General features: G+C 39.6%; 1 protein-coding gene across 10 annotated transcripts in view; it reads left to right on the top strand.

Annotated features, from left to right (window-relative positions):
* TNRC6B (trinucleotide repeat containing adaptor 6B) overlaps positions 1-25,782 on the top strand; it is a 92,928-nt gene that overhangs the window by 13,319 nt on the left and 53,827 nt on the right. For 5 of the 10 annotated variants that reach the window (XM_082241269.1, XM_082241268.1, XM_082241275.1 and 2 more), the window contains exon 4: positions 3,450-3,517. The exons of 2 other annotated variants lie outside the window; for them this stretch is intronic. In XM_082241269.1, the coding sequence (XP_082097395.1) occupies positions 3,450-3,517 (68 nt within the window). Of the gene's footprint in view, positions 1-3,449; positions 3,518-13,159; positions 13,345-22,287; positions 22,356-25,782 lie in introns of those variants that run through there. 3 more of the 10 variants (XM_082241274.1, XM_082241270.1, XM_082241273.1) reach the window with 3 other exon arrangements.

Below are 25,782 nucleotides of genomic sequence, written 5' to 3'. Positions count from 1 at the left end.
TTTAGACTTCTTACTCTTTGGTGTTCAAAGCAACTTACACAGAAAATTAAAATACTTTTTGAAAGAAAAAGCTGATATGGTGTATTTCATATGCTGCATTACCCCTTGTGATAATAGTCATACAGCCACATTTGTACTCTTAATTTATTCTTTGACCTATGGCAGATTTCTTTTATCTTTATAATAAGTTTTTAAAGTGAATTCAGATAAATTGGATTCTAACATTTGTAAAGCAGCAAGTAATGACAGTCTTCCTATTGGTTATGCAAGACAGGAGTTTAAAATTGGCCAACTCATGTTGCACAACCAAACAGTGGATGTCTGGAGATGATAAGAGCTTATCTCTAAAGCCCAGCAAGGTGTTAGGCTCATACTTAAAGCAGAGGCTAGTGAGTTGTAAGAATTCTGGCAATGCCATTGGGCTGAAGCGGTTAGAGAAATATGGAGAGTAAATAGTTGGTGAAATTTTAAAAGGTAAGGGATTTGTAGAATTTATTAGTCTACTTGGATCAGAAAAGGAAGTGCCTATTATGAATCATGTATGGCTTGAAGACCAAGAAATGTTGTTAACCCTTATTTCCAGTAATTCTTTAGTTTTATTCTTTAATTGTATGCCCTCATGTACCCCATAACTGGTGACTTTTTTTACCATGTATGTCTTAATTATAGAATCATAGAATTGTAGAGGTGGTAGGGACCCTGAGGGTCATTTAGTTCAATCCCCTGCAATGCAAGAATATTTTGCCCAATGTGGGGCTTGAACCCTGTGATTAAGAGTCAACTAAAGCATCCAAGACAGATGGCCATCCAACCTCTGCTTACAAACCTCCAAGGAAGGAGAGTCCACCACATTCCACTGTTGAACAGATCTTACTGTCAGAAAATTCTTCCTGATGTTATGTAGGAATCTCCTTTCTTGTACCTTGAAGCTATTGGTTTGCGTTGTGCCCTCAGTAGCAGGAGAAAACAAACTTGCTCCATCTTCCTGTGATATCCCTTTATATATTTGAAGATGGCCATCATACCTCCTTCTTTTTTAAAAAGTAATTCTGTAGCCTTCCTAGAAAGTAAGTTATGGGTGTGTGTTCGTTCTCAGTATTCAGAACCAGCAGGACATGGAATAAAATTGTCAGGGATGGTTGTTTCTGTAATTTTGTGTTATAATATGCTCCCCATTGCAACCATTTTGTGAATGGTCCCCCAACCCTCTAAAAATTCAGTGTACGCACTAGTGCAAAACATTTGGTGACCTCAAGAGTAAGAGTTTTTTCCCATTTGAAAGTCAGCCTAAATTTGCATCTAAGCATATAAATTAGCATAATACTTTATGCACATGAGTCATGGACCTGTGCCCTTAGTCTTTTAAGTATCTGGCAACACCACTGTTAGGGTACTTCTGGACAGGGTAAAAAGCTGAAATATATGGCTCGGTTTGCTAGAGAACTGAATTTTGGAATTCTAATAACTTGTACAGGTGTATTGGACATCATACTACCCAGCCCTAGAGGCGGCACATGTAAATAGCTTCAGAAACAACCAAGAAGAAAAACACTTTAAATCTTTTAAGTCACTGGAGTAGCCAACATGATGCCCTCCAGATGTTGATGAGTACAATTCGTATCATACCATGCTGACTGGGGCTAATGGGAGTTGGAAGTCAAACAACATCTGCAGGACACCTCTTTGCCTATCCCTGCATCATGTCTATTCTGAAAGCAGACCCTATCAAATACTTAAGCACACAGTTACAAATCTGTGAACAAATACATGGTAATGCTGCATAATCTCTTGTCCATAACCAGATGCACTGAAGCCAGTGCTAGTCATGATTAGTTGGAAGCCAGAGTTTACAATCTTAATTCTATTCATACTTAATAAGATTGCAGAACATGTAACACTAACCGTGGAGGGTGAAAACATTGTGGGATGGAGACTCGGAATCACAGAATTGGAAGGGACCTAGAGTCATCTAGGTTTCCTAACAGTTAAATTGAAACATTGTTTCTTAACCTGCAAAAACAAACTGATAGTCACACTCAAGTGATTGGTAATGTTCCAGTTTTTTTAGCTGCTGTACTGTATTTCAGCCATTTTTCATCTAATCTCTGGAATTTGGGTAGTATGCACTCATCACCAAAGAGATGCTCCATGATTTAAAAAAAAAATAGTGATGTGACCAATCTCAGTTTTCATAAGGAAAAGATTTGGTAGTTTACTAGAAAATGTGAAATGCCTTAATTATGCAGCTACTCCTGTAGCTCTATATAATGTTAGTGCTAAGGTTTCTAGCTAGTTTCTTACCCACAGGAAATTTTGTTTGTTTGGAGAAGCATTCAGTTATTTGAGTCTTTATTTGCAGTCTGAAGTGATGTACACCAGACACAGGTTTGCCATCTCAGTGAGAACTAGACATTGGATGCCAGGGCAGGATGTGGCCTTTAGCCACATCATAAGTTGTGGAAGTTCTGCGTATTATTTGCAAAAATAGTTTCAAAAATTCACGCTTTCACAAGAGAGCATTTCCACGTCCATATTTTTCTTTCCTCACTAGCTTCTCCTCACTCTGTTGCCCAGCCTCTGCTTTCCCATATGCTTTCAGTCTCTGCCTGTGTCCCCAAATCAAGGTTTGTTAAACCCTCACTATTCATATTCGAGCATCTTTCTAATCTATGTATGAGGGGAGGGAATGACAGCAACATTTTAATCTCTCCTGGGGTGACACAGTACCTTGGCCATATCAGTGTGAATCAAATTTCCTGACCCCCACTGCTCCACCCATAATGACTGTTGCCACTGAGCATGCGTAATATAGATTTATAGAATGGAAGTTGGAAAGTCCACAGTGGACTTTAAATTCTAAATGAAAGGCAAGCCTCAATAACACATTTAAAGTTTTGAAAGCATCAATCGCTTTGGCAGATGTTAAAGCCTTCTTAAAAGAAGATGGGTTATTCCTACAGGAAAGAATCCTTCTGTCCCCAACATTTAAATGATACTCATCTGGCTATTGTGTCCAGTTAAGTTTGGGAAATTCAGACTTTTCACTGAGGAGAATTCTCTATACCAAATTTAGAATGGTCGGACAAATGTTGATTTTTAATAAAGAAAAACGCATCTCATTGTATATAATCAACTTATACAACTTATGCAGAATAAAAATATGGAAGCCCTTATATGAAAAAGTAAAGAATCTAGGTCCCATATTTACTCATTTTATGTTTCAACATATAAAACTTTCTTCTTCATGTTTTGGCTTATTGTAACTATGAATGCTAACCATGATAGTGGCAATATGACCGTGGGGTGTGCATTTGTTAAACTTCAAATGGCAGTCTCTTGGTTAGAGCTAGCAATGGAAACTGGTGATAAATTCTGATAGGGAAAAGGGCCACTTTGGACAAAATGTATTTTGCTCCATCAATGCTGACCTGCAATGCTTGCCTTCGCAGATGGAACATGAGGATTTTGTAATGGAAGGGCATGGCAAGACTCCACCTCCTGGTGAAGAAAACAAACAGTGAGTCATGTTTATTTAAAAAGGGCCTTAATCAGTAAATTATACAAAACATGTAGGATAAATGTTTCTGAAGCATTGCTTCCTTTTTAACATATTCACAGTTTTGTTGTTTTACGATTAAATCTTAAGCAGCTAAAATAAGGGTTGTAATCCTAAACACACTTACTAGGGAGTAAGCCCAATTGAACACAGTGTGCCAGGTTCAACTAATGAGCCACACTCATGTAAACCCAGACAAGGACCTGCTAGGGCAGTGTATATCCTCCCCCCCCCATTGGCTTTGGTGTGTGTGTTGAAAGAACCCCCAGAATAGCACAGGGAATAGAGGAGGAGAAGGATCGTTCTGTCTGGCAAGCTGAAATGCTTGGGCTGATGGAATGATTGTCATAATGCTACATTAAATACCTCCCAGTAGAACTTACTTTTGAATTGACATGTGTAGGGTGGCCTTTCCTGGAGAACATAACATATTGCCAGTGGTGTGGGCAATCACTTTGTGGTGTACATCACTTTGCTAGAGAAATCACAGCAGTATGCAAGGTAGGGCCTCCCTATTAAGTTTATGATGTTTATCTTAGAAAGTATCCTTTTTCAAATGTGGGCCTTACCTTTCAAAGGTAAATTTGGATTTTTCACTTCTAATATGCCCAGACATTAACATGTATGGTAGCATAGTGAATTATTTTTGGCAGTGCGCTAAAAGTTGTGCAGGAATAACACGAATGTGCTTTTTTAAGGTTTCAGGAGAGTTAATAAATGTAATTCTTAGGATGTACATGACTATCTAACGTAGCCTTTTATAATTTTCTATCTCTCCTACTTTCATAGTCATACTTTAAAATAGCACCTGGAATAATGAGGCAATGCGGAGGCTTGAGTACGCACGGCCTCCATAAGCCTTTCCCCATCCTTGTGCTCTTCATATGCTTTAGACTACAGCTCCTATCATCCATGACAATTGGCCATACTGGCTTTGTCTGATAGGAGTTGGGCGTCCTACCACTTGAAAGGCATCAGATTGGGAGAAAGCTGGTTATGTCATTAGTTTTGAACTAGAGGATTCCTCACCATTTCTGAGTCTTGGTGACTGAATTAAGTTGCATCAGCAGTTGCATTACTATTTTTGTTTCATCAATTCTTACTCCTCCTTCTTGCAAAAAGAAAAAAAAGAACATGAGCAAAGATGACAGCCCTAAATCAAGATTTTTACTTTTATTCTTAAAATTAAAAGGGTGTGTGTGTGTGTATTGCATTGGAAGATGGGTTTTAAGTTTGGATTAGGAGAAGCTGGGGTCTGCACTGTTAATCATTTCTATAAGACTGTGGTTTATTTTGTATAATGAACTCTTTAATGACAGTGAAATTAACAATCCTTTGACATAAATTAGGCCACAGAATAAGTCTGTTTAGATGTTTGTTTTCCTCTGCTGGGGAAACAATGGTTTCAGTATTCAGGGTTAGGAGTGACCTCTGTCCAATGGCTATGGTTTTGATGTTCACTTCTACATGTTGAGGGAACTGAGTGAGGAAGCATGTGAACTGCATGCATGTGTGGGGAGTAGCATCCAGCAGCATCTTACTAACTTGCTCAAAGCTGTCATGTGAGTTATATGGTTAGACAGATTAGTACCTAGGACTTCCTTGTCCCACAGCTGAAGTGATACAGTGCAGGAAAATGTTGAGGTCATCACATGCTGACCCATGATTTGTCTCTGTGTGGAACTGCATTCTGTATCATACTGAGCTTTGAGGTAAGTAGAATAACAGCTCAGCATGGAGGTAGTCTTTGTGCGCAATTATTGGACTGATTTCTCTTGGTATAATTTATTTGTACCCTGGGTGGCTTCCAACATACTGGGTTGACTGGGTTACTCTGGGTGGCTTCCAACATATATAAAAGCATAATAAAACATTGAACCTTAAAAAGCTTCCCTATGCAGGGCTCCCTTCGGATACTGGGGAAACCCAGCCAGATGAGTGGGGTATATTACTATTATTATTGTTGTTGTTGTTGTTTGTTATTACTGCTTTTGAGCTTTTCCATGTCATGCAGAAAGAGTACTGTATTTTACCTGAAATTCCATTTCCCATCAAAGCATTTGCTTTTGAAGTAAATGTGCAAATACAAGCTCTTAAATGTGACTGTACAAATGAAGTAGGCATTCAAATGATAGCCCCTTTATCTAGAAGCGGCAAAAGTCATTTACTAAAATAGTCCCTTCATGAGCTTTTGAAGCGGAAGAAAAAATAGGAGTCATGATGTCCAGACCTTTTTATATAGGTTCACGCAGGTGGTTATTCCTTCTGTCTCAATGGAGGCAAGAGATACATCACATAAACAGTAACTATTATAAGGAAGCTCATTAATCAGCTGTGATACCTCAGTACACTGTCAAGTGACCTGGTAACTGCCATGCCACACTAGTAAGAATCTGTGTGTAAATGTCTGGTTATTTAGAAGGCTAGTGTAGCTAAAGCAAATGAAAACAAACTTGGGGGCTTGCAATGGTATCTTGTGAAAACAATTAATGTAGCACACCCATGCATTGCTTTTATCATGTCCTTGAATTTAATACTAAAATGTTTTTTGTGCAAAACATGATAACATGTCTATGCTGCACGGAACTCCTAATTAATTCTTGTTATCCCTTTTGGGGGGAGGGGTAATGTGTGTTGTTGATATAATGAGTGAAAGAGCCAAGGGTTTGGATGATGATGATGTAGATGTAGATGTAGTCTGGTTAGAATGTTCTAATGGAAGAGGAATGGTTTAGTTTGGCTGGCACTGATGTGATGTACTTCCCTCAACTTACCAAAGTTCACTCGTGCAAATGTGCACACACCCCTTTCACTCACGCACATACAGATGCCCATACTTTCATTCTCACTTCTCTGGTGTAGTGCTTACTAAGGCATTACAGTGGTACCTTGGGTTACATACGCTTCAGCTTACAGACTCCACTAACCCAGAAATAGTACCTCGGGTTAAGCACTTTGCTTCAGGATGAGAACAGAAATCGCGCTCCGGCGGCAGCAGGAGGCCCCATTAGCTAAAGTGGTGCTTCAGGTTAAGAACAGCTTCAGGTTAAGAACGGACCTCCGGAACGAATTAAGTATTCAACCCGAGGTACCACTGTAGACATATTGAGCTGCAATGTGATTTTCCTTTTAAGTCATATACGGCCAACAAAATCATAAGTGCTGCAGGAAAGAGCCTTGGATTTTCCCCAGTTGTTGTTGTTGTTGTTTAGTCGTTTCGTCGTGTCCGACTAAAATAGGTAGTTCTGTTCTGTTTTTAGCCATTCTATTCCTCTCTGACCCTTATTCATTCTGTTCCTCTATGTACCATACTCTTGAGTTGGTTACTGCCAGCTGATGACTACTAGATAATTGCCTCGTATTTGGAATCAAAGCTTCATGCAATGAGTCATCAGTTCAAGAGGTTTAGGATGAATAGTTTCCAATATGTATGCAGTTGTTTCACTTAATTAAAAATTGGTCTTCAGGTAGTACGTAGTTGCTGTTTTGAGGTGGGTGGGGGTAGATCTAAGACCTTCCAAATGGCTACAAAATGATTCCAATCCCAATGCTAGGAAGGATTGTGTGTTGAAACTTGAAAAGAGGCTCTAGCTTTTAAGAAATAACTTTTTTTTGTAAAATTCAAGCTCCCATTGTTTGGAGCCATCAGTGGTTTACAGCGGTAAAATACCATACATTCTTAGCTTCCATATATAATTTATTTCTGATAAAGTTCAGAGCTTGCATATACAAATTGATAAGAATTGGTTTATCATTATTAGTTTTTTTGTTTATAGTTATTACAGATGATAAACCAGATTTAATGTCCCTAGTTATCTAAACTTGCAGTGGTGTTTGCTATACCTGGGACATGTTCTGTTTGTTTTTATGGTATTTTTAATAAGGATTCCCAAAATAGTGGTTAGCGTAGAAGGAAGGCATCCCTCTCTCTCACTTTCATTGATTAGAATGTGAAGGTTTGTCTGCATGAACTAAGTGCCACAGTACTTTCTCATAATCTAAATCTGAATATCCATTGATTGAATTTTGACTGTTTAGGGCACATGTAATGATCTTCAAACTTGCTAAGTTTGACATTGCTCCGATACTCATAACCAATAGTCTAGTTGCAAAGCTCCTCTGGCTCAGTTGCTTTAGGCCTGCTCAGGATTCTAATTAGACTTTCTAGAAGGAGCAGATAATAATACACAAACTACCGTATTTTTTGCTCTATAACACGCACTCGACCATAACACGCATGTAGTTTTTAGAGGAGGAAAATCCGTAGGCATGCCACCCGTAGGCATTCCCTCCATAACACGCACAGACATTTGCCCTTACTTTTTAGGAGGAAAAAAGTGAGTGTTATGGTGCAAAAAATACGGTAAAACAGATGCTTTATTTGCATAGCCACTTTCATCACAGAGCTGCTTTTTTTGTGTGAAAGCAAATATCATGCAACTATTGTAGTTCTTGTAGTGGACAAGTGTTCCTTTTTGTCCTGAAATGCGGAATTGTGTGTGAACAACCCACAGTGTAAGTGCATCCTATAAATGATGAGGCAGAGTTTAGTTGTAAAGGTCTGCATACCGTACTGTTTACTCATAAGTAGCAAGCTTGGCCTACACAGTTACAACCCAAGCCAAAATCCATGGAAACTGACTCATAGAGGAGCATTCTGTGTTTATATGCTGCCCACACCAACCAATAACTAAACATTTGTTTTCAGTTTCTGTAAAAATGTGATGGTTTCATCTTTCCTTTGCTGTTCCTTGTCTCCTCCCTCCCCTGCCATTCTCACATTGGTGATAAGCTAATTGCCAGCTACAATTTAATTTAAACTGTTTCTTGTAACAGTACCCACACTTTGGAGATCCCTTCATAGATATATTTTCTTTATTTTATTTTGGGTCACAATCTTTGAAATCTTCTCTTGTATTCTGATATGTTTCTTCAAGATTCTGTGGCTGTTCTAGTATTGTATTTATTGGTGCCTTATTTATTGGTGCCTAGTCTATTGTTGTGTATTTTGTGTATTTTCACTTTGTAGGTTGCTTTTGGTACGTACATACATACATGCATACATACATATATACATACATAGAAAGAGAGAGAGAAAGATGTGGGAGAGGGAAGACTTTTAAGAGGGTGAAAATGCATTTATTTCTCTAAAGTTGGAGGAACTAAAATTTGAAAAGTGAAATGGTCCCTGTTAAAAACATATAGTGAAAGAAAGCTCCAAAGCAGCAACACTTATAGTTTCCCATGCTGGGCTGACACCACAGTGATCCCTGCCCATCCTGCTGGTGGTGCTGTGGCAGTTAGCCACCGTTTCTTATTTAGCTTTTGCAGTTTAGGGTTGGGTGTATATATCTGTAGGAATCACTCTGTTGCCCTAATTAGTGGTGAGACCTTTTTTTTTGGTCTAGCCAGGTTCAGATTTTGACTGGGCTGAGCTAGATTACTACTGTATTTTATGTTTTTAATATATAAAAGCTATTTAATAGCCTTCTCTACATAGCCTGTAGTCTTTTGGGGTGTTGTAGTACAACAGATGCAGATCCATATTTAATCTATATGCTTCATCTTTGTGGCCTTATCTCAAAGTAGCCTCAACCAGCATAGAGATCATGGGGACTGTAGTGCAAAGCATTTGGAGGAACAGACTTCTTCAGATTGATAATGATATGCTGCATATTTTTGCTTTGGAGCCTGTTGAAGGTTCAGATGACATAGAACTTGACAATAGACCTGCTAACTGTGATACGTTGCTGGAAACATATTAATACATTTCTAGTTGTCCTGGCACATTTCAAAGTGCTGGCTTTGATCTTTAATGCCCTAAGCTCCTGGGGTAGAAAGTATCTTGCAACAACTTCCTCCCCTGCATCTCCTACAAGTTTAATTTAGTACATTGAGCTGATTTTTAAATGACAAGTAACAATTATCTTTAATTTATACAGCCTGAAAAAGAGTTCTGATGAAGTGGAAAGCTTGCTCACTGCTTATTTAAATTGGTTCTAATGTTGCATTTGTAATTTTTCCCAATTGGTCTTCAAACAGACCAACCACTATTTTGGAGTAAGGGGAGTGGAAAGCATTTCCTGAAGGTAGGTTTTAAAAAACAATACAGAAAATGTGTTATCCTTCTGGAGCTAAGAAAGGGTTTTTTTATGGAACAGGATTGTTAATGAACTATTTCACACTTTGAAGTAGTTGTCAATTTGTGGATATGGTACAAATTTAGAAGCATTTGCAGATATGTGTGGTGCATTGGGGGCATTTGGAAGAGTGAGAGCTGTTGGCCTAATAAGGAATTGAGCACTTACAAATGAGCATCTCCTACTCTTAAGTACCGTGTTCCTACCACTGTTAACTGTTGCACCTCTTAGTTGCTAGAAGATATTATATGTGAATAATTATTAGAATCAATGTTAAGTTCAGCTGAATAAATTATATTAGAAATAATAATAATAATAGTAATAATAATAATAATAATAATTAATAATAATAATAAATTTTATTTATATCCCGCCATCCCCAGCCGAAGCCAGGCTCAGAGCGGTTAACAACAGTAAAATGATAAAACATTCTAAAATCATTTCATTACAAATTCCAATCAGATTAATGGCAACCATTGGGCTAGAGTTTTGTGAGGATTGCCAGTCAGGCAGTGCCCTGGCCAAAGGCCTGGTGGAATAGCTCTGTCTTGCAGGCCCTGCAGAAAGACTATAATTGTATTGCATTTCCCACTTCCTCAGAAGGACTCGGACTACGTTTTGCTATTTACAAATAGAGCTTTACTACAAAGGAATTTCAGAAATAGACTGGAAAGAGAAGCTGCTGGAAAGAGAAGCTGCTGACCTATTGCAGTCGTTAAGAGTCGTCAACAGGCTCATCTCAGCTATCTGCCAATCTCCCATTCCCACCACCCTTCTGAGTAATACCCCTCCCCACCTTCTCACTATATAGAAGGATCTGGCAACTTCTGTTTCAGTATATCTGAAGAAGTGTGCATGCACACGAAAGCTCATACCAAGAACTAACTTAGTTGGTCTTTAAGGTGCTACTGGAAGGAATTTTGTTATTCAGGAGTGCCTCCAAAGCAAGGTTTATGCTTAAACTTTTGGGTCTTATTGCTTTCCTGTGCACGTGGAAGTCTCCTCCCTATTTCTTCCTGTTGTTAGTGCCTTCCTGTTTGTCATAGGGCCAGAGGGAGAGGTAGTCCTGAGTTTCATGGCTGAAAAGGGATTTGAAGCTAAATCTTCTAGTCCATGTTCATTTGGTCCACCATATCATGGAGAGACGATAGCCTTCGTGGCTATTGATTTTTTATTCCATAAATTTGTCTAACCCTCTTTTAAAGCCATCCAAGTTGATGGCTTTCACTGCCTCCTGTAGATGCAAGTTCCATAGTTTAACTCAAGGGTCAGCAAACTTTTTCAGCAGGGCCCTCAGAACTTGTGGGGGGGGCGGACTATATTTTTTTTGGGGGGGGAATAAACGAATTCCTATGCCCTACAAATAACCCAGAGATGCATTTTAAACAAAAGCACACATTGTACTCATGTAAAAACACCAGGCAGCCCCCCCAATAACTCAGAAATGCATGTTAAATAAAAAGATACATTCTACTCACGTAAAAACACGCGGACTCCCGGACCATCCGTGGGCTGGATTTAGAAGGCGAATGGGCCGGATCCAGCCCCCGGGCCTTAGTTTGCATATGCATGGTAACTATATGCTGCATGAAGAAGTTCTTTCACCTTTCCTGAATCTTCCAATGTTCAGTGTTATTGATGTCCCTCATTTCTAGTGTTAGAGGGAGAAAACTCTTCTCTGTTTCTTTCATGCAATGCATAATTTTATAAACTTCTGTCATATCACATTTTCTCTAAATTAAAAGTCCCAAACACTGCAGCCTGTACTGATATGGGAGTTGCTGCATCCCCTTGATCATTTTTGTTACCCTTTTCCAGCTCTGAATATCCTTTTTGAGGCAAGGTGGCTGGACCTGCACACAGCATTCCAGATGCAGTCACACCAAAAATTTGTATACTGGCATTGTCATCTTGGCAATTGCATCTTCTATTCCGTTCCTAAACATGGGACAGGACCTTCACATTTGAGATCCTCTGCTTGTAGTTCTGTACTCTTATCTCTGAATACTACTTGCTGGAAATTGCAATGGGTGGAAGGACTGCTGTTACCCTCAAGACATGCATGCAGTCTTCCTGTAGGCATCTGGCTGTGCACTGGGAACAAAGTGCTGAACTAGAGGGGCCTTTGGCCTGATCCAGCAGGGCTCTTCTTATGCTCTTTCCCCCCAGGGAAGCTTGCTGGACACCCACTCTGTCATTTGAGTGTCTGATTAAAGATTCACATTTTCCCAGGCTTCTAACTTTTGAGATAGTTTAAGTTTGATTTTATATTTTGTATTATGACTTCACAGTTTTCATTTTTAATTTTGTAAACCACTCTAGAAATATTTATCCTGAAGGCTGGGTTCCATTAATTATCTCATGTTGTAAATGGAGAGCTTGCTTTTGACTTGAAACATAGACTCACTCCACCATGCAGCTCACTAGTGGCTTCTGGCAAGTCACTATATTTCAGCCTAGCCTATCACAGGGGAGTTGTGATGACTAATGAGCATTTCAAAAAAGTATTTTGTGCACTGAAATGAACTATAGAATATTCAGCCTTTATGGTTGGTAATAGCAATAAGTGTAAAGACTACTGAACAATGGATAAAATGTGTGTCCATTCGTGTAAATGCCACTTCCTTGCCAAAATGTCTTCTTAGACTATATTAGTAAAGGACACAATTTAAGCCATTTTGTGCAGCACTGTATAAAATTTTGCAGTATAGTGTGCCTTAATATATAAGTAGTTACTGAATATGCTGAATTATAAAAATATATATGAGTAAGGACTACATGGAGTAATATTGCAGTCACAGTGATTTGTATCGCAGTGCCATAAAGTATCTGATCCCTTTTTCCATACATTTAGAATCTGAAAATTGAATAGTGATTTTGATAAAAGTGTTGGTAATTTTAAATTGCAAAGAGTAACTTTGAGTTTGTTTGAAAAGCTGGATTTTTAGTCATTAAGCACACAGTTTGTTGCCTTTATTGATTGAGCAGCTGACAGAAGTGATGGGGTAACAGTAACAATGTTATTTGGGGTGGTATTGCTGTTACCAGTTAATTGTATCGTGTGGATTTTTATATTTTTGGGTGTTGGTAAGCATTGGTGAGAAATGCAAAGTGAAATTGAGAAGCTTAAAATGATGTCTATCTATCCATCCTCCGATGTGTCCTAGACGGCGGACGACAACGACTGCAGCTTTTTACGGGATTGTTATTTTAGAATGTGTAATACTGTTGATTATACACTTAAGGAATAGTAGAAAACGTGCGCTGTTGCAGCTTTCGGAAACGGGAGCGCGCGAGAGAATGAAAGAACTGCGTTTCCTTTAAGATGCTAGCTTTCCACCCTCCTTCCTGATTGACAGCGTGCGCGAGTCACATGGCCTGCCTCTATTTGAAGGTCACAAAAAGCTGCTTCCTTTATAGAGACGGAGGGGGAGAGCTAGGAAGAGGGCGTGTGTTGTGTGCGCGCGCGCGCGAGCGAGGGAGAGAGGGAGTTCAAGCCAAGATGGCCGACGGAGTCTCTGCTGGCTTTTGAACATTTCAAATTGAAATCATAGAAATATAGCAAAATCATTTTTGAGATCTCTTAACTTCCATTTTTACCCTGTATGCCTCAACTTGCTGGATTTAAGCACTGTTGCACTTTATGAGGTTAGTAGTAGTTCTATCTTTCTTTGTCGCGTATTGGTTTTTTCTTTTTTAGGGGGTGCGTTTAGTTTGACGGTTTCGTCTGATAATTGCAGCACGACGTTTGTCTCGCGTAAGCGTCTGTGAATCGCTTTGATCTTAGATCAAGTGCAGTTGCCATGATTTAAAGAAAAATCTAAAAGAAATACGTGGCATATTTTGGGAGGTTTTAAATGCGTTTAAAATACCTTTGCATAGAAACCAGCTTTATGTGTTAAATCTTTCTTTTCATAAGGTTCTCAGAGTGCCGTCTACACACACTTGAGGCTTGTAAATCTGCTGCAAAAATTAGCATAAATTAAATCGTCTTGCATTCTTGTTGCTAGGATTGGCATATTATATAAACCTATAGTTCTTAAGAGATTCAGAGGGCAAAAATAATACAGCAATGTTTGCACGTTTCTTTAAAACACGGCTTTCGAATTAGTATTGAAGCAGTTTGAGATTTTTGAAGATGCCTACGTTCAAAATCTACCATGCATAATGTATAGGAGTGCACATTCTCTTGCGTGCGGGTGCACCCCCTCCCCCAGTGTGACTGCATCCCCTCCCCCTTTTCCGTTGCAACCAGATGCATTTTATTTGGATTGCAATTGGAACTAGATGGTCGCGCTCTGTAAACATAGCATGTAGAGTTCAGAAGAGGCAATCTTACTAGTTAATGTCAGTTGAGAAAATGGTCTCCTGCTTTAGAATCCTTTCCTTTAGCGGCTTTCCCCTCTTCTTTCTGGAAGTTTTAAATCTGGCAATATTGGCACCAATATTTTTAAAAAACAACAGTGGAATGTGAAATAAGTACTTTGATTTTACATATTTAATGTGTTTGAAATGAGAACTCATGAGGAGAATAAAGAAGATACAGTATCTTACATGGATTTAAAATTCTTTCCCTTTAAAACTAAGCCCTGTGTTTCACATCTCTCCAAAGGAAGCAGTTCAGCAATGGGGGATCATTGTAAATCTTGCTTTCTGTGGGCAAGCCCTTCCCCCTGCATTGTGTGAATGTGATGTAATGCACCTCTCTGTGGGGTAGAATTGAATAGGACAATGTGAATTTTGATTGTCATGTATTTTCTCCCTCTTTCTGAAAGGCCTTGTGTTCTGTTTGTATTATGTTTTTTTCTATAGCAAGAGGATGGAGCTAGTCTGAATTTCAGTTCTGTAATTGATAAATTACAATAACATTTAGCTGACTTTATGGCCCTCGCTGACTTAATATGTTTCTTGCAGCACACAGAACAAGTCAAGTAAAACTTGAAGCATCTCAACAGTTTTTTAACCAGTTTACACAGCTTAATGACACAATTATCAGTATTTTAAGAAATGTTGTTTCAAGCCTAGTTCCATTGAGAATCTGTTCCCTCCTTGAGCTTGTTATGTACTTGTGTGTGCGTGCACACATGTATGCAAGTGGGTGACCTACTTAAGACAAAGTAACCTTGGCTCAGTTTTGAGGGTTAACTTGATTAAGTATGCAATGCAGCTGGCATGCTTCTGTGTCACATATTTCTGTATCATGTAGAGAAGGGCATAGAATTAAACATTTAAAAAGAAAAAGAAACACTGTTTGTCTTTAGAAGTCAGCAAAGATGATGGATACTGTTTGAACCATGAAGGCCATCATACAGACTTGGTTAGTATGAACTGTTTCCTGGGAGAGGGGTGCAGAAAGCTATGCCTAAGGTGACTGAATTTAAATCATCTAGAAGACTCTACCATTTTGAAATTCACATTTTCTAAACAAATGCTGGTTGCTATTACAAGTAAATTGCAAGAAAACAAAGACTTTATACAGTCTAAGAGCACAATCTAAAATCTCTGGTCATGCAGCCACATGCAGTGAGAATGATGTTTGCTTAGGAAATAAGGACTGGTATCTTTGTCTGTGTGGATCACTTCCTTGGATAGAAGCAGCAAACATATGGACATGGAATTCTGAATAAACATGTGTAAGGCCCTAGGTGTTTAGAACATTCCACATGCAATGGCTAGTGCTTACTAGGCAATGTATTTCTTAATGAGATGGAAGGTTAGATGTACATGCTATCTGGTTAATGGTAAATATTCATATCGTAGTTCTCGTAGTGAAGGGCAGAAAACAGGAGTACAGAATAAGAACATAGCCCTGCTTATTCAGTCCAGAAGCCTGTCTAGTCTAATGCATTGGGAAGACCATAAACATGGTGTTAAAGCAATAGCTCTCCTGCTGTCACCTACCCCCACAATTGGCATTCTGTTATGTACTGCCGCTGAACATGGGAGATAAAGGACCCCTGACCATTAGGTCCAGTTGTGGCCGACTCTGGGGTTGCGCGCTCATTTTTGAGTCCACGGCTCCCTTAACCAACTACATCTTTCTGTGGAGCCCAGTTATGTCACCGCTTGCCTGCAAAGCTGGCAGTCTCTCACCCTTTTTTTTGAACCTACTCCCTTGTGGAGTGTTCCCCCAGCCTCCTCTCCCCTCTCCTTGGGAGTCCTCTGGGCAGCCACTGCTGCTGCCCTGGTCTCGGAGCTGCCCCCCCCCCCCCGCCTCAAAGAGAGATGCCTCCTAGCCGCACCATTCACCTGTGGAGGTTATGGCCAGGACTGCTGCAATAAACAGCTGTGCAAGCCTTTGGAGGCAGAGACGCAAGCGGGCATCAGAGGAGGGAGGTAAGGAAAGAGGGACAGTGGCCAGTGTTGCCCGCAGCACCTCTAACCATCAGGATTCAAAATTAGCAGGGCGCCAGGCACATTTTTGCACTTAAAGATTCTCCAAGCACCTCAGAAAGTCTGGGTGCCATTAATTCATGCTTATCAAAATAATAAATAAAAAGTGTTGCCTCCTCTCCCCTCCCCTCCCGTGGTGACTAGACATTCTGTTTTGGCGCCCACAACCCAGGTCCCAGAAGTCATTTGGCTCCTAGCTGTTCTATCCCAGCTTCTAACACTGCTGACCATCATTCAAGGCACCCCAGAGTGCCACGGCACACTGGTTGAAAACCATTGGCCTATAGTGTAAAGCAACCTCTAACTGAGTTTTAAGAGGCTATAGCCCCAATCCTTGTGTTATTAGACTGTGGACAAATGTGCCCACATTCTCCTGCCTTTGCTTTGTGATCTGTAATAGGACTTTGGGGTTAGTTAAGCCATACTTTCCCATTGCTTAGGAACTGGGAACCTGAATTAATCTTGAACTACAAATGGGGTCTGGTTTTAGAGCTTGGTTTGAAGTCCAAGTTTAAAATACAGTTTCCTGGTTCATATGTAATGAGAGAGAGAGGTTTACTAAACCACAGAAGTATTTTATTATGTTTTGTCAGAGAGCAGAATTTAGATCTTAATCAGTGTATAGGCTTTAACATGTTTTGCTTTATATTGAATTGAGATTTCATTGCACACCTGGTTTATTTTTAAACTTAAATGCATTTTAAAGTTTAGTATCAATTAAAACTGTCCATCTTTATTTAATTACTTAACTAACTTTACTTAACTAACTTAGTTGGTCTTTAAGGTGCTACTGGAAGGAATTTTTTTATTTCATCTTTATTTATAGCAGACAATGTATTCATTGGTCTTTGACTTCCCCTCATCCTATTAGTTCATCTCCTCGTTTTCAGCTGGGTTGATTGGATGCAACTTTCCAACATGAAAAAGGATACGAAATTGGAAACTTCATTCTGTACTCCCACTGGAATGTACCCTATAGAAATGTATAATGGGAAGTAGTCAACATTAAGCAATTGAAATATAAACTGGTGTGTGTTTTGGTGCTATATTGAGTAATACCATGAATCCTGTTGGAAGAGTTGGTTAATAACCATTAAACGATCATCCTTGGGAGAATTGGCTTTTCTTTTTCTTTTTGCTCTGATGGCTGTTCCATTGAGAGTACATAATTGAAGGTGAACTGGATTTAGCTTTATGTGCTAAATAGTGAAAATGCTCTGTTACCTTTTCATGACTGGCATCATGCTCTTTGACACAAAAATTTGGAAGAACAAAGGTGTGTGGATTCTCCACAACTACTGCTTTTCAGAGTACACCAGATCTCTTGGTTTTGTCCTTTACTATCATGGCTTTAAAATCTTCCTATCCCTGACATTTCATAATCTAGTCTGTGCCTTCTATTTCTACTAAATGATGATGTTTCTATAGAGCAATTTATTGCTACTTTCCCTGCAGCATTAAATACTCCCTAAGGACTAGGCACATTTTGCAACTTGCTATGGTCCTATTGTGACCTATTTTAGATGTATGGGCACATGTATTGTGTCTAGGCGCTTTCCCTGCTTGGCGTACAAGCACTGTCCTCCAAGCTCCTAGCAGCGTTGGAAATTAGCCAGTTGCCAGTCACATTTTGCAACTGGTAACCAGCCTTTTGTGTCTGGATGCAGGTGTCCAGGTGCCACCCCTGGCACCTAGCATCTCCACTGGTTGCAGTCAGCTGGTCTGCCAGGCACAGCAGCAGCAAAAGACATGCAACTTTTTCTGTAGTGCTACCCCCACCAAATCCCTTATTTGCCCAGCAACACAGTAGCAAAAGACACATCTCCACACCCACACCGCCGCTGCGCTGCTGCGTGAATCAGGTGTTTGGTGGGGTGGAACATATCAAAAGACACATCTTTTACTGTTGAGTTACCCTGCAGACCCCCTGGTTTACCACCAGCAAAATAAAACAAAATTAAAAAAATTGTTCCTATGTTGGCTGGGTGAATCAGGTGTTTGGGTAGCAAAAGCCACTTTTTCCTACCACTCTATCCTTCAATGTAAGAGTGAATTGGTCAGACTATGAGTGTAATTCTATGCATGCAGTCTTAAAAAGGTAAAGGTACCCCTGCCGGTATGGGCCAGTCGTGTCCGACTCTAGGGTTGTGCACCCATCTCACTCTATAGGCCGGGGGCCAGCGCTGTCTGGAGACACTTCCAGGTCACGTGGCCAGCGTGATGAAGCTGCTCTGGCGAGCCAGCACCAGCGCAGCACACGGAAACGCCGTTTACCTTCCCGCTATAAAGTGGTCCCTATTTATCTACTTGCACCCGGAGGTGCTTTCGAACTGCTAGGTGGGCAGGAGCTGGGACCGAAAGATGGGAGCTCACCCCGCCGCGGGGATGCATGCAGTCTTACTAAGCAGGAAATCCCGTTGAGCTCAGGTAAAACTTATTTTGAGGTGTGCTGCAAGATTGTGGCCAAAACTACATTAAGTGTGAGGAGTTGTTGTTGCTACTGTTGTTAAATTTGTATATCCCCCTTGATCCAAAGATCCAATGGCAGTTTCATCATATTTTACAGTCTTGACTACTTTTGACTAAGAAAACATGTTAGATGTTTATAGAGCATAAAAATTGCTACGTACCTTTTGTTCACTAAACATAAGGCAAATAAATATTCCAGGTCAGATTCTAAATTTGTTTAAAGCTTTGGGATACTTTTTTATGAATTCTGAAATTTTTCTGCTCTTCATTTTTTAAAATGCTGCTTTCTGGATTTTTTTAGAATTGCTTCTTTTTCACTCCTATGACTAAACCAGACTAAGGCAACCTTGGGTGAACTGTAAATCCAACAGTATGAGGGAACCTTTTTCCATTGTTCAATTGCTATAGTTAAAAATAACTTACATATGCTTTCTCTTTCATTGAATAGTTGTTCTCAAGCTCAGCGATGAGAGGGGTGTGGTTTCAAATGTTCTTAATAGCAACCATTGAAATTCTATCCTATCCTCCTCCTAGTCCCACTGCTCTACCTGCATGGGTGGTTGCTAAGGAGGCGATAGTAGAATCAATCCTCATTCTCAAATGGGACTTAATAGGCATCTTTAAGATATGCTGCTGCCATATTCATAAATACCGGTACCCTATACCCTCTCCTGGTATAGTCTCCTTATTCATGGATGTCATGTTGCTGCTCTGTTTAAGGCATGAAACATTGCTTTGATAATCAAGTCCTCTTTCCCTTGTTTTCCAGATTGAGTCTGCTACTCTTGTCAAGAGAATAATATTTTTTTTCAGAATGGAGTGGTAATATGTGCAGGGCCAAAAGCATGGCCCTGGCTCTCTGTCAATACTGCTATGCCCTGCATGTGGGGTACACATGAGTACATCAGTCTTCTAATAAATCTTTCTGTGAAATAATAAGGAATTTACTTGGTGCTTTCTGTTTTGAAATGTACAAAGTTCTTACAAATAGGGCACATGCAAATGGGTGCAGGAAATCTCCTATGCCAGCTCACACATTAATCTTCATAGCAGATTATAGGGTTAATATTGCAGGAAAGGGTCGACCTGCTATATTAAACTGCTTGTGACCTCTGTCTGTCTGTCTGCTTTATCTCTGCAGATTAGATGACCATTTCATAGAATAGTCAGGGACTTAACTATCCTGTCTGTTAGCTAAAGTACACTTCCTTCAGTGCCTTTAAAGAGCCCTACCATGTTTATTTACAAATTGCAAAATGACTGTGGTGATGAGTAGAAAGATTATGTTGCTTTCGGAAATTGTGGCCATAAGCATTTCCAGCTAAGATGTAGTGAATGCATTTAGTCTGGCGATTTTTAACTTGCAATTTAGCAAAGAAGATCCTTAAAGTGGCTTACAAACAGATAACATCAGTAGGAAATGCATTCTAGATTAGAATAACAAAGCTAACTAATAGCAGTCAACATAGTCTATCACATGTCACCCCTCTCACTGCAGGGCTGAGGAGGTGTTCAGAAGCTTGAGCTTTTGGTTAACTGAAGCTTCTTGTGTTGTACTGACACAGAACTATTTTTATACATAAAATTATCCTTTGTTAAATAAGTCAACTTCAGAAACTGACAGTTTTGAAATAAATGCAATTTGTTGGCCTTGAGGCAAATTCTTCTCAGTCAGGGTGGGGTGGGGATGGAGAGTGTAAAGGGAGGGAACAGTAATATTTTATCAGATAATCCCTGCTAATAGTTTTTAAATTTAAAAAGTGGGGAATTCTTTGGCAGGCTGTAAAATGACAACAAAGCAGATGAAATGCCAAGGGAGCATATTTCATAATTGGAGCACTATCACAGAGAAGACCCTTTCCTCGGTAGCCAGCTACAAAAGACAAAAGGCACCTAGTAGAAAGATCTTAATGTACAAGTGACACAGACAGACAGCCCTTTAAGTACCATGGTCATAAGCTGTAAACAACTAATTCAAGATCAGCAGTGGGGAACTAATTAAGCCAACCAGCCCTCCTTATTTGGCCCATGAGGCTATTTTGGGCCAAGCCACAGCTACCTGCCCTGTACTTGATTCCATTTATGATGTCAGATGTGGAGCAGGAAAAGTCTTGTTTTTGTAAAATGGGTTTGCAGGCACCACTGATAGCATCTGCAAAATGCTGTGCATAATGCCATGTGACCTCTTTGCTAGTTCAGTGATCTGTTGATTGCTGATGTTTTGAAGCCCAGATTATCAGCTGATAGTTGGACACTGGAAAGGGCTCCCATTGTCTTGGCTTGCAGAGTAACACTTGAAGGTACAGCTTCAAAGCACTGTGCAGGCTTGTCTGCAAGCATTGATTAGCAGCTGATCATTAGAGCTGTCAGGGACCTTAACAAGCATTTTGTTGCCCTCACAATCAGGTGATAAGGCTTTAAAGTGCTGCTTTGAACTCCTGTAAGCACTGACAGTCAGCTGGTTATTGGAGGTTTAAAGCACCCCATACACAGGCCATTGTGATGTCTGGTGTTTGACAGTTTTGCCTACCTATCAAACTTGGCTCATGAGGAGGTTGTTTAATGGCTATCAAATGCAAGCTAGATTTTTTTTTTTAAGAGGGCAGAAAACTGGGTGAGAGGAAGAATAGAGGGGCTAGAACATTTTGTTGGAGATCTCACTTTCTATACTCATTATGCCCAGTCCTATTTGGTAATCTAGCTGCTGCACTCACAACTAATTGCAGTTTTAAAACAATTTTGAAAGGCAGCTTCATGTAGCGCAGAGCTTTCCAAACTGTGTTGTGACATTATTTGTGTATCGCAACAGGTTGGTGTTTTGGCTGCAGTGTGTAGGTGTGTTGTATAAATGCTTTCCACGCTTCTCTTGGGGCTGAGAAGGAGTTTATTTAACCTTTGGTTTGCTAGTAAATCTGAATTACTGCGTTGCAAAATGATGCATGTCTTAAAAGTGTATCACCAGAATGAAAAGTTTGGAAAGCTCTGATGCAGAGTATATTACAGTAGTCTAATGTGAAAATTAGAGCATGGATTAAATGAGTGGAATTAATAAGCTGAGATTTTTTAGGGTTATTGTTTTGTTCACTTTCTTTGGAAAAGATGTGTTATATTAGCTTTTGAAACAAATCCATATAAATCTATGTGAAGGAACAAACAATAGGGACCTTCCTTTCTTGCTTGGTTATGCAGAAGCAAGCGCTAGTCAAGATGTGTTTGGTCTAGTGTTTCCCTGGAAACAAGAATAGACATTGAGCTTACATCCTCTGCTGTGCAATGGTTCAAATAGAAAAGCTGTTGGGACATGTTGACGAAACTAACTTCCTAACTGGCAGGATGCAGTGAATACTTAACTTTCTCCTTTGAGAGAAGTAGCGCCTCTACATATCGCTCATGCAGGCATAAGATTAACAAATAAGTAATAGTTTTTTTATTATTTTAGAATAAACCAATAACTTTCAGTGGGAAAACTATAATGATATTATGTTCTTGATATGCATGTTATTAGTCCCTGTAATTTTAATTGATCATACACTTGCTGCTTTTTAAGACTAATATGCACTTTTATGTTTAATGCATATTGTACAGTGCTTACCCTGAATTAACACACAATATATTTCCAGTGATCTTGTTTTGGAATGCTATTCAAGCTGTAACAAATAAACAACTACTTGCTTTTTTTCCTTGTAAATGTTTCGTATATTGAAATTAATTTTTAAATTACTTTCTCAGGAAAACTGCTTCCCAGTGTTAGAAAAATTATACCCCCAAAAAACTGAATGGAAAGAAGATGTTCTAAGGTACAGCTCAATGATTAGATGCTAGACTCTGGAAGAAACACTGATAAATACCTTTACTACAAAGGACCTGAAAGGTTTAAATGGGGACTATGTTTATTGGATCGCAAATTGTCTGATCTTGCTGGATGAATAAAGTTCTTGTCAATCCTCTATTTCTTGTTTTGGAAGAGTAGAAGAAAGATCAATGGCCAAATAACACTCTTCCATTTTAGTTGTTGTCCCAGTTCTTAAGAAGTACTTGATTCATGTCTTGAATGTAGCTGACCACCAAATTGCAAGGAAAATATATTGTCTTTGCATGTACAGTGGTACATTGGGTTGCAGACGCCTCAGGTTACAGGCGCTTCAGGTTACAGACTCCGCTAACCCAGAAATAGTACCTCAGGTTAAGAACTTTGCTTCAGGATGAGAACAGAAATCGCACAGCAGCAGCGCAGCCGCAGCAGGAGACCCCATTAGCTAACGTGGTGCTTCAGGTTAAGAACAGTTTCAGGTTAAGAACGGACCTCCAGAACGAATTAAGTTCTTAACCCGAGGTACCACTGTATCCTGAAAGAAAATACATGGATTCAAAAGTGGAACATCAAAACATTCCAGTAGGGAGCTGCAACTGTTGCAGTAGCACCCCATCCCTAAGCAGCTGTAACATACATGGCCCTTTAGAGAAGTTAATAAAAGAACATAAATGGAAATGTTAAAGTCTGAGAAAGTACTTCTTCACACAGCACATAATATTTTAATACAGTCTGTGGATTTCGCTCCTACAGGAGGTAGTGATGACCACCAACTTTGAGCGCTTTGAAAGAGGATCAGATAATTGTGGTGAATAAGGCTGTTGGCTACTACTAGCCACAATATCTATGTTTTTCTTCCACTGTCTGAGGCAGTATACCTCCGAATGCCTGTTGCTGGGAATCACCAGTGGGAAGAGTGGTGTTGCACTCTGGTTATGCTTGTGGGATTCCACTGGACATCTGGTTGGCCACTTTGAAAAAAGGATGCTGGACTAGATACTGGCCTAATCCAGAAAGGCACTTTGTGCTATCTTGTTGTGTTGAGTAGAACTTACTTTGTAGTTGAAGCATTAACACTAAAAGGTGGTATTCTCTTTCCCTGAGAACAAGAGCAGACCCACAGAACCACAATATTTAAATTCAAGAGACATTTGATAAGACTGTACATACTAGCTGGCTACTGTAACAATTAAATACATCTTGTTTTGCCACTCAGATATCTAAGAAGAGATGGATTTCAGTTTGATTCTGTCCATGGAATAATACTAAGTAGGATCATTTACTTGAAGGCCGCTCATAACTGCTGATGATGTGTGCCTGGATCTAGTAGAAAACTTGTATAATAAATGCAGCACATAAATTAAACCATTGGTTTGCATTTGGTTTACAGCAGTGTTCAAAAGCTGAAACATGCCTGAGTAAGGCATGTGCATATACCCAGTAACCTGTGGTTTAGTTGCTAATGCATGATACTGAAATAATAGGTGCTGCCCTCCTCCCTTGCTACTGGAAACCCCCCAAACAAACCATGAGTGGTAAAACAAAGAACAAAATTTGGCTTCTGCTTAGGGTTTATTGTTTTCTCCACACAGTGAGCCCAACATGAGAAGCCAGACCATAGCCTTTCCCCCATCTGGACAGGGAGAGGAATGAAGTGCTTATTAGTCCAGCCACATTTATTAGCACATTATACCATAGTATACTTGAAGGCCACTCATAACTGCTGTTCTCATAACTCATAACGGTGTGTTCTGGTCCATGGGGTCACGAAGAGTCGGAAACAACTAAACGACTAAACAACAACAACCATAGTAATAAACTATAAAATATAGTTTAATGCGATATGAGAACCAGGTCAGGGTGTCAATCAACCTCAGGCAGATATCCACCTTTAGCCTAATCTGTTTGGATGGCCATTATTCTGTTTTAAGTTAATACATGTAGACCTTACTATTGCCTGTATATAAATTTAGGTTTTATTTTAAACCAGGTTATTTTAAGAAACATTAATATAACTCTGATGGCAAAGGACAACCTGTTTTGTTGTTTCTTGATCACTGAGATTACTTCCCCATGAAAAAAGCAAACCTTTTGGATTAAGATATGTTCAAGAATTCAGACCCAATCCATCACTGTTAATTGCCTGACAGTAGTGCAGGCAACAGGAGGGTTCTTCAACCTTTGTGCCCAAGATGATGTTGAACTGCAACTACCATAATCCCTAGCCTGCTTATCTGATGGTTGGGGATGATGGGAGTTGTAGTCCAACATCTGGGTACTGAAGTCTGAAGACAGCTGCATTAAAGGAATACAAGCATTCTGGTTTGGGAGTGTAAGATTCCTTCCTGACCCTAATGTTGATGGCTTGAGACTAATAGAATTTGTCCACTAAGTCTTCCTGGGGAAACAAAGTCTGTATTTGTTTACATAAAGTTTTTTAGTGGGTTATTAAATCCTATCATATATATTTTTGCTCTTTGCTAGTTAGGGCTCTAAGGGAATGCTGTTTTTAAAAAGCTAAGCAAGGCTTAGCATGTCAGGTTGGGAGCAGGATCAGACTCTTACCTTAAAATATTTTGTTTTTGAGAATGTCTATGATTATCCCTGCTGACACTTTTGAAGAGAGATAGTATTGCAGCAAAAACAGTGAAGAGTTTTGTGGTACATGTATAGGTAAGAGCCAGGTTCAGCAGCTGCAGTTCGTCATATGCATCACCTAAGTACACATACACAACCTGAGTAAAAAGAAGAGGGAACATTCTCTTCTTTTCAAAATGAGACCAGGAGGTCAGGCTGTGTAAGAGATAGCAATAGTTGTGACAATACTATGCAAAGAATAAATTACTGTGGAATCCAATTCACATGGGTGTGATCAGCTAGTCAGAAATGGGCCACTGCCATATGTATGGGATCTTTCATTCATTTGATTGCATTTTCATTGTGTTGTTACACAAGGTACTATTGATATTGAACTACAGTGGTACCTCGGGTTAAGTACTTAATTCGTTCTGGAGGTCCATTCTTAACCTGAAACTGTTCCTAACCTGAAGCACCACTTTAGCTAATGGGGCCTCCTGCTTCCGCTGCGCCTCCAGAGCATGATTTCTGTTGTCATCCTGCAGCAAAGTTCTTAACCTGAGGTACTATTTCTGGGTTAGCGGAGTCTGTAACCTGAAGCGTATGTAACCTGAAGCGTATGTAACCTGAAGCGTATGTAACCCGAGGTACCACTGTATTGATATTTAATGATCCAAGGAATCATATATTTAGTTCTGTATGCGCAAGTTGGTTTTGAGCTTGTTTTTCTTTAGCAGCTTCCCATTCTGCATAGTGAACACCTTTAGAAATGGAGGGTTGCTTCTAAAGCAGCTGGTGTTGGGTGATATATAAAGGTTTGTTGCTCAATGAGGAAA

The sequence above is a fragment of the Podarcis vaucheri genome (genome assembly GCF_965113315.1).
Source record: "Podarcis vaucheri genome assembly, chromosome: 10".
NCBI lineage: Eukaryota > Metazoa > Chordata > Lepidosauria > Squamata > Lacertidae > Podarcis > Podarcis vaucheri.
The sequence above is the reverse complement of the archived record's forward strand: the minus strand, read 5'-3'. Positions and strand labels throughout refer to the sequence as shown.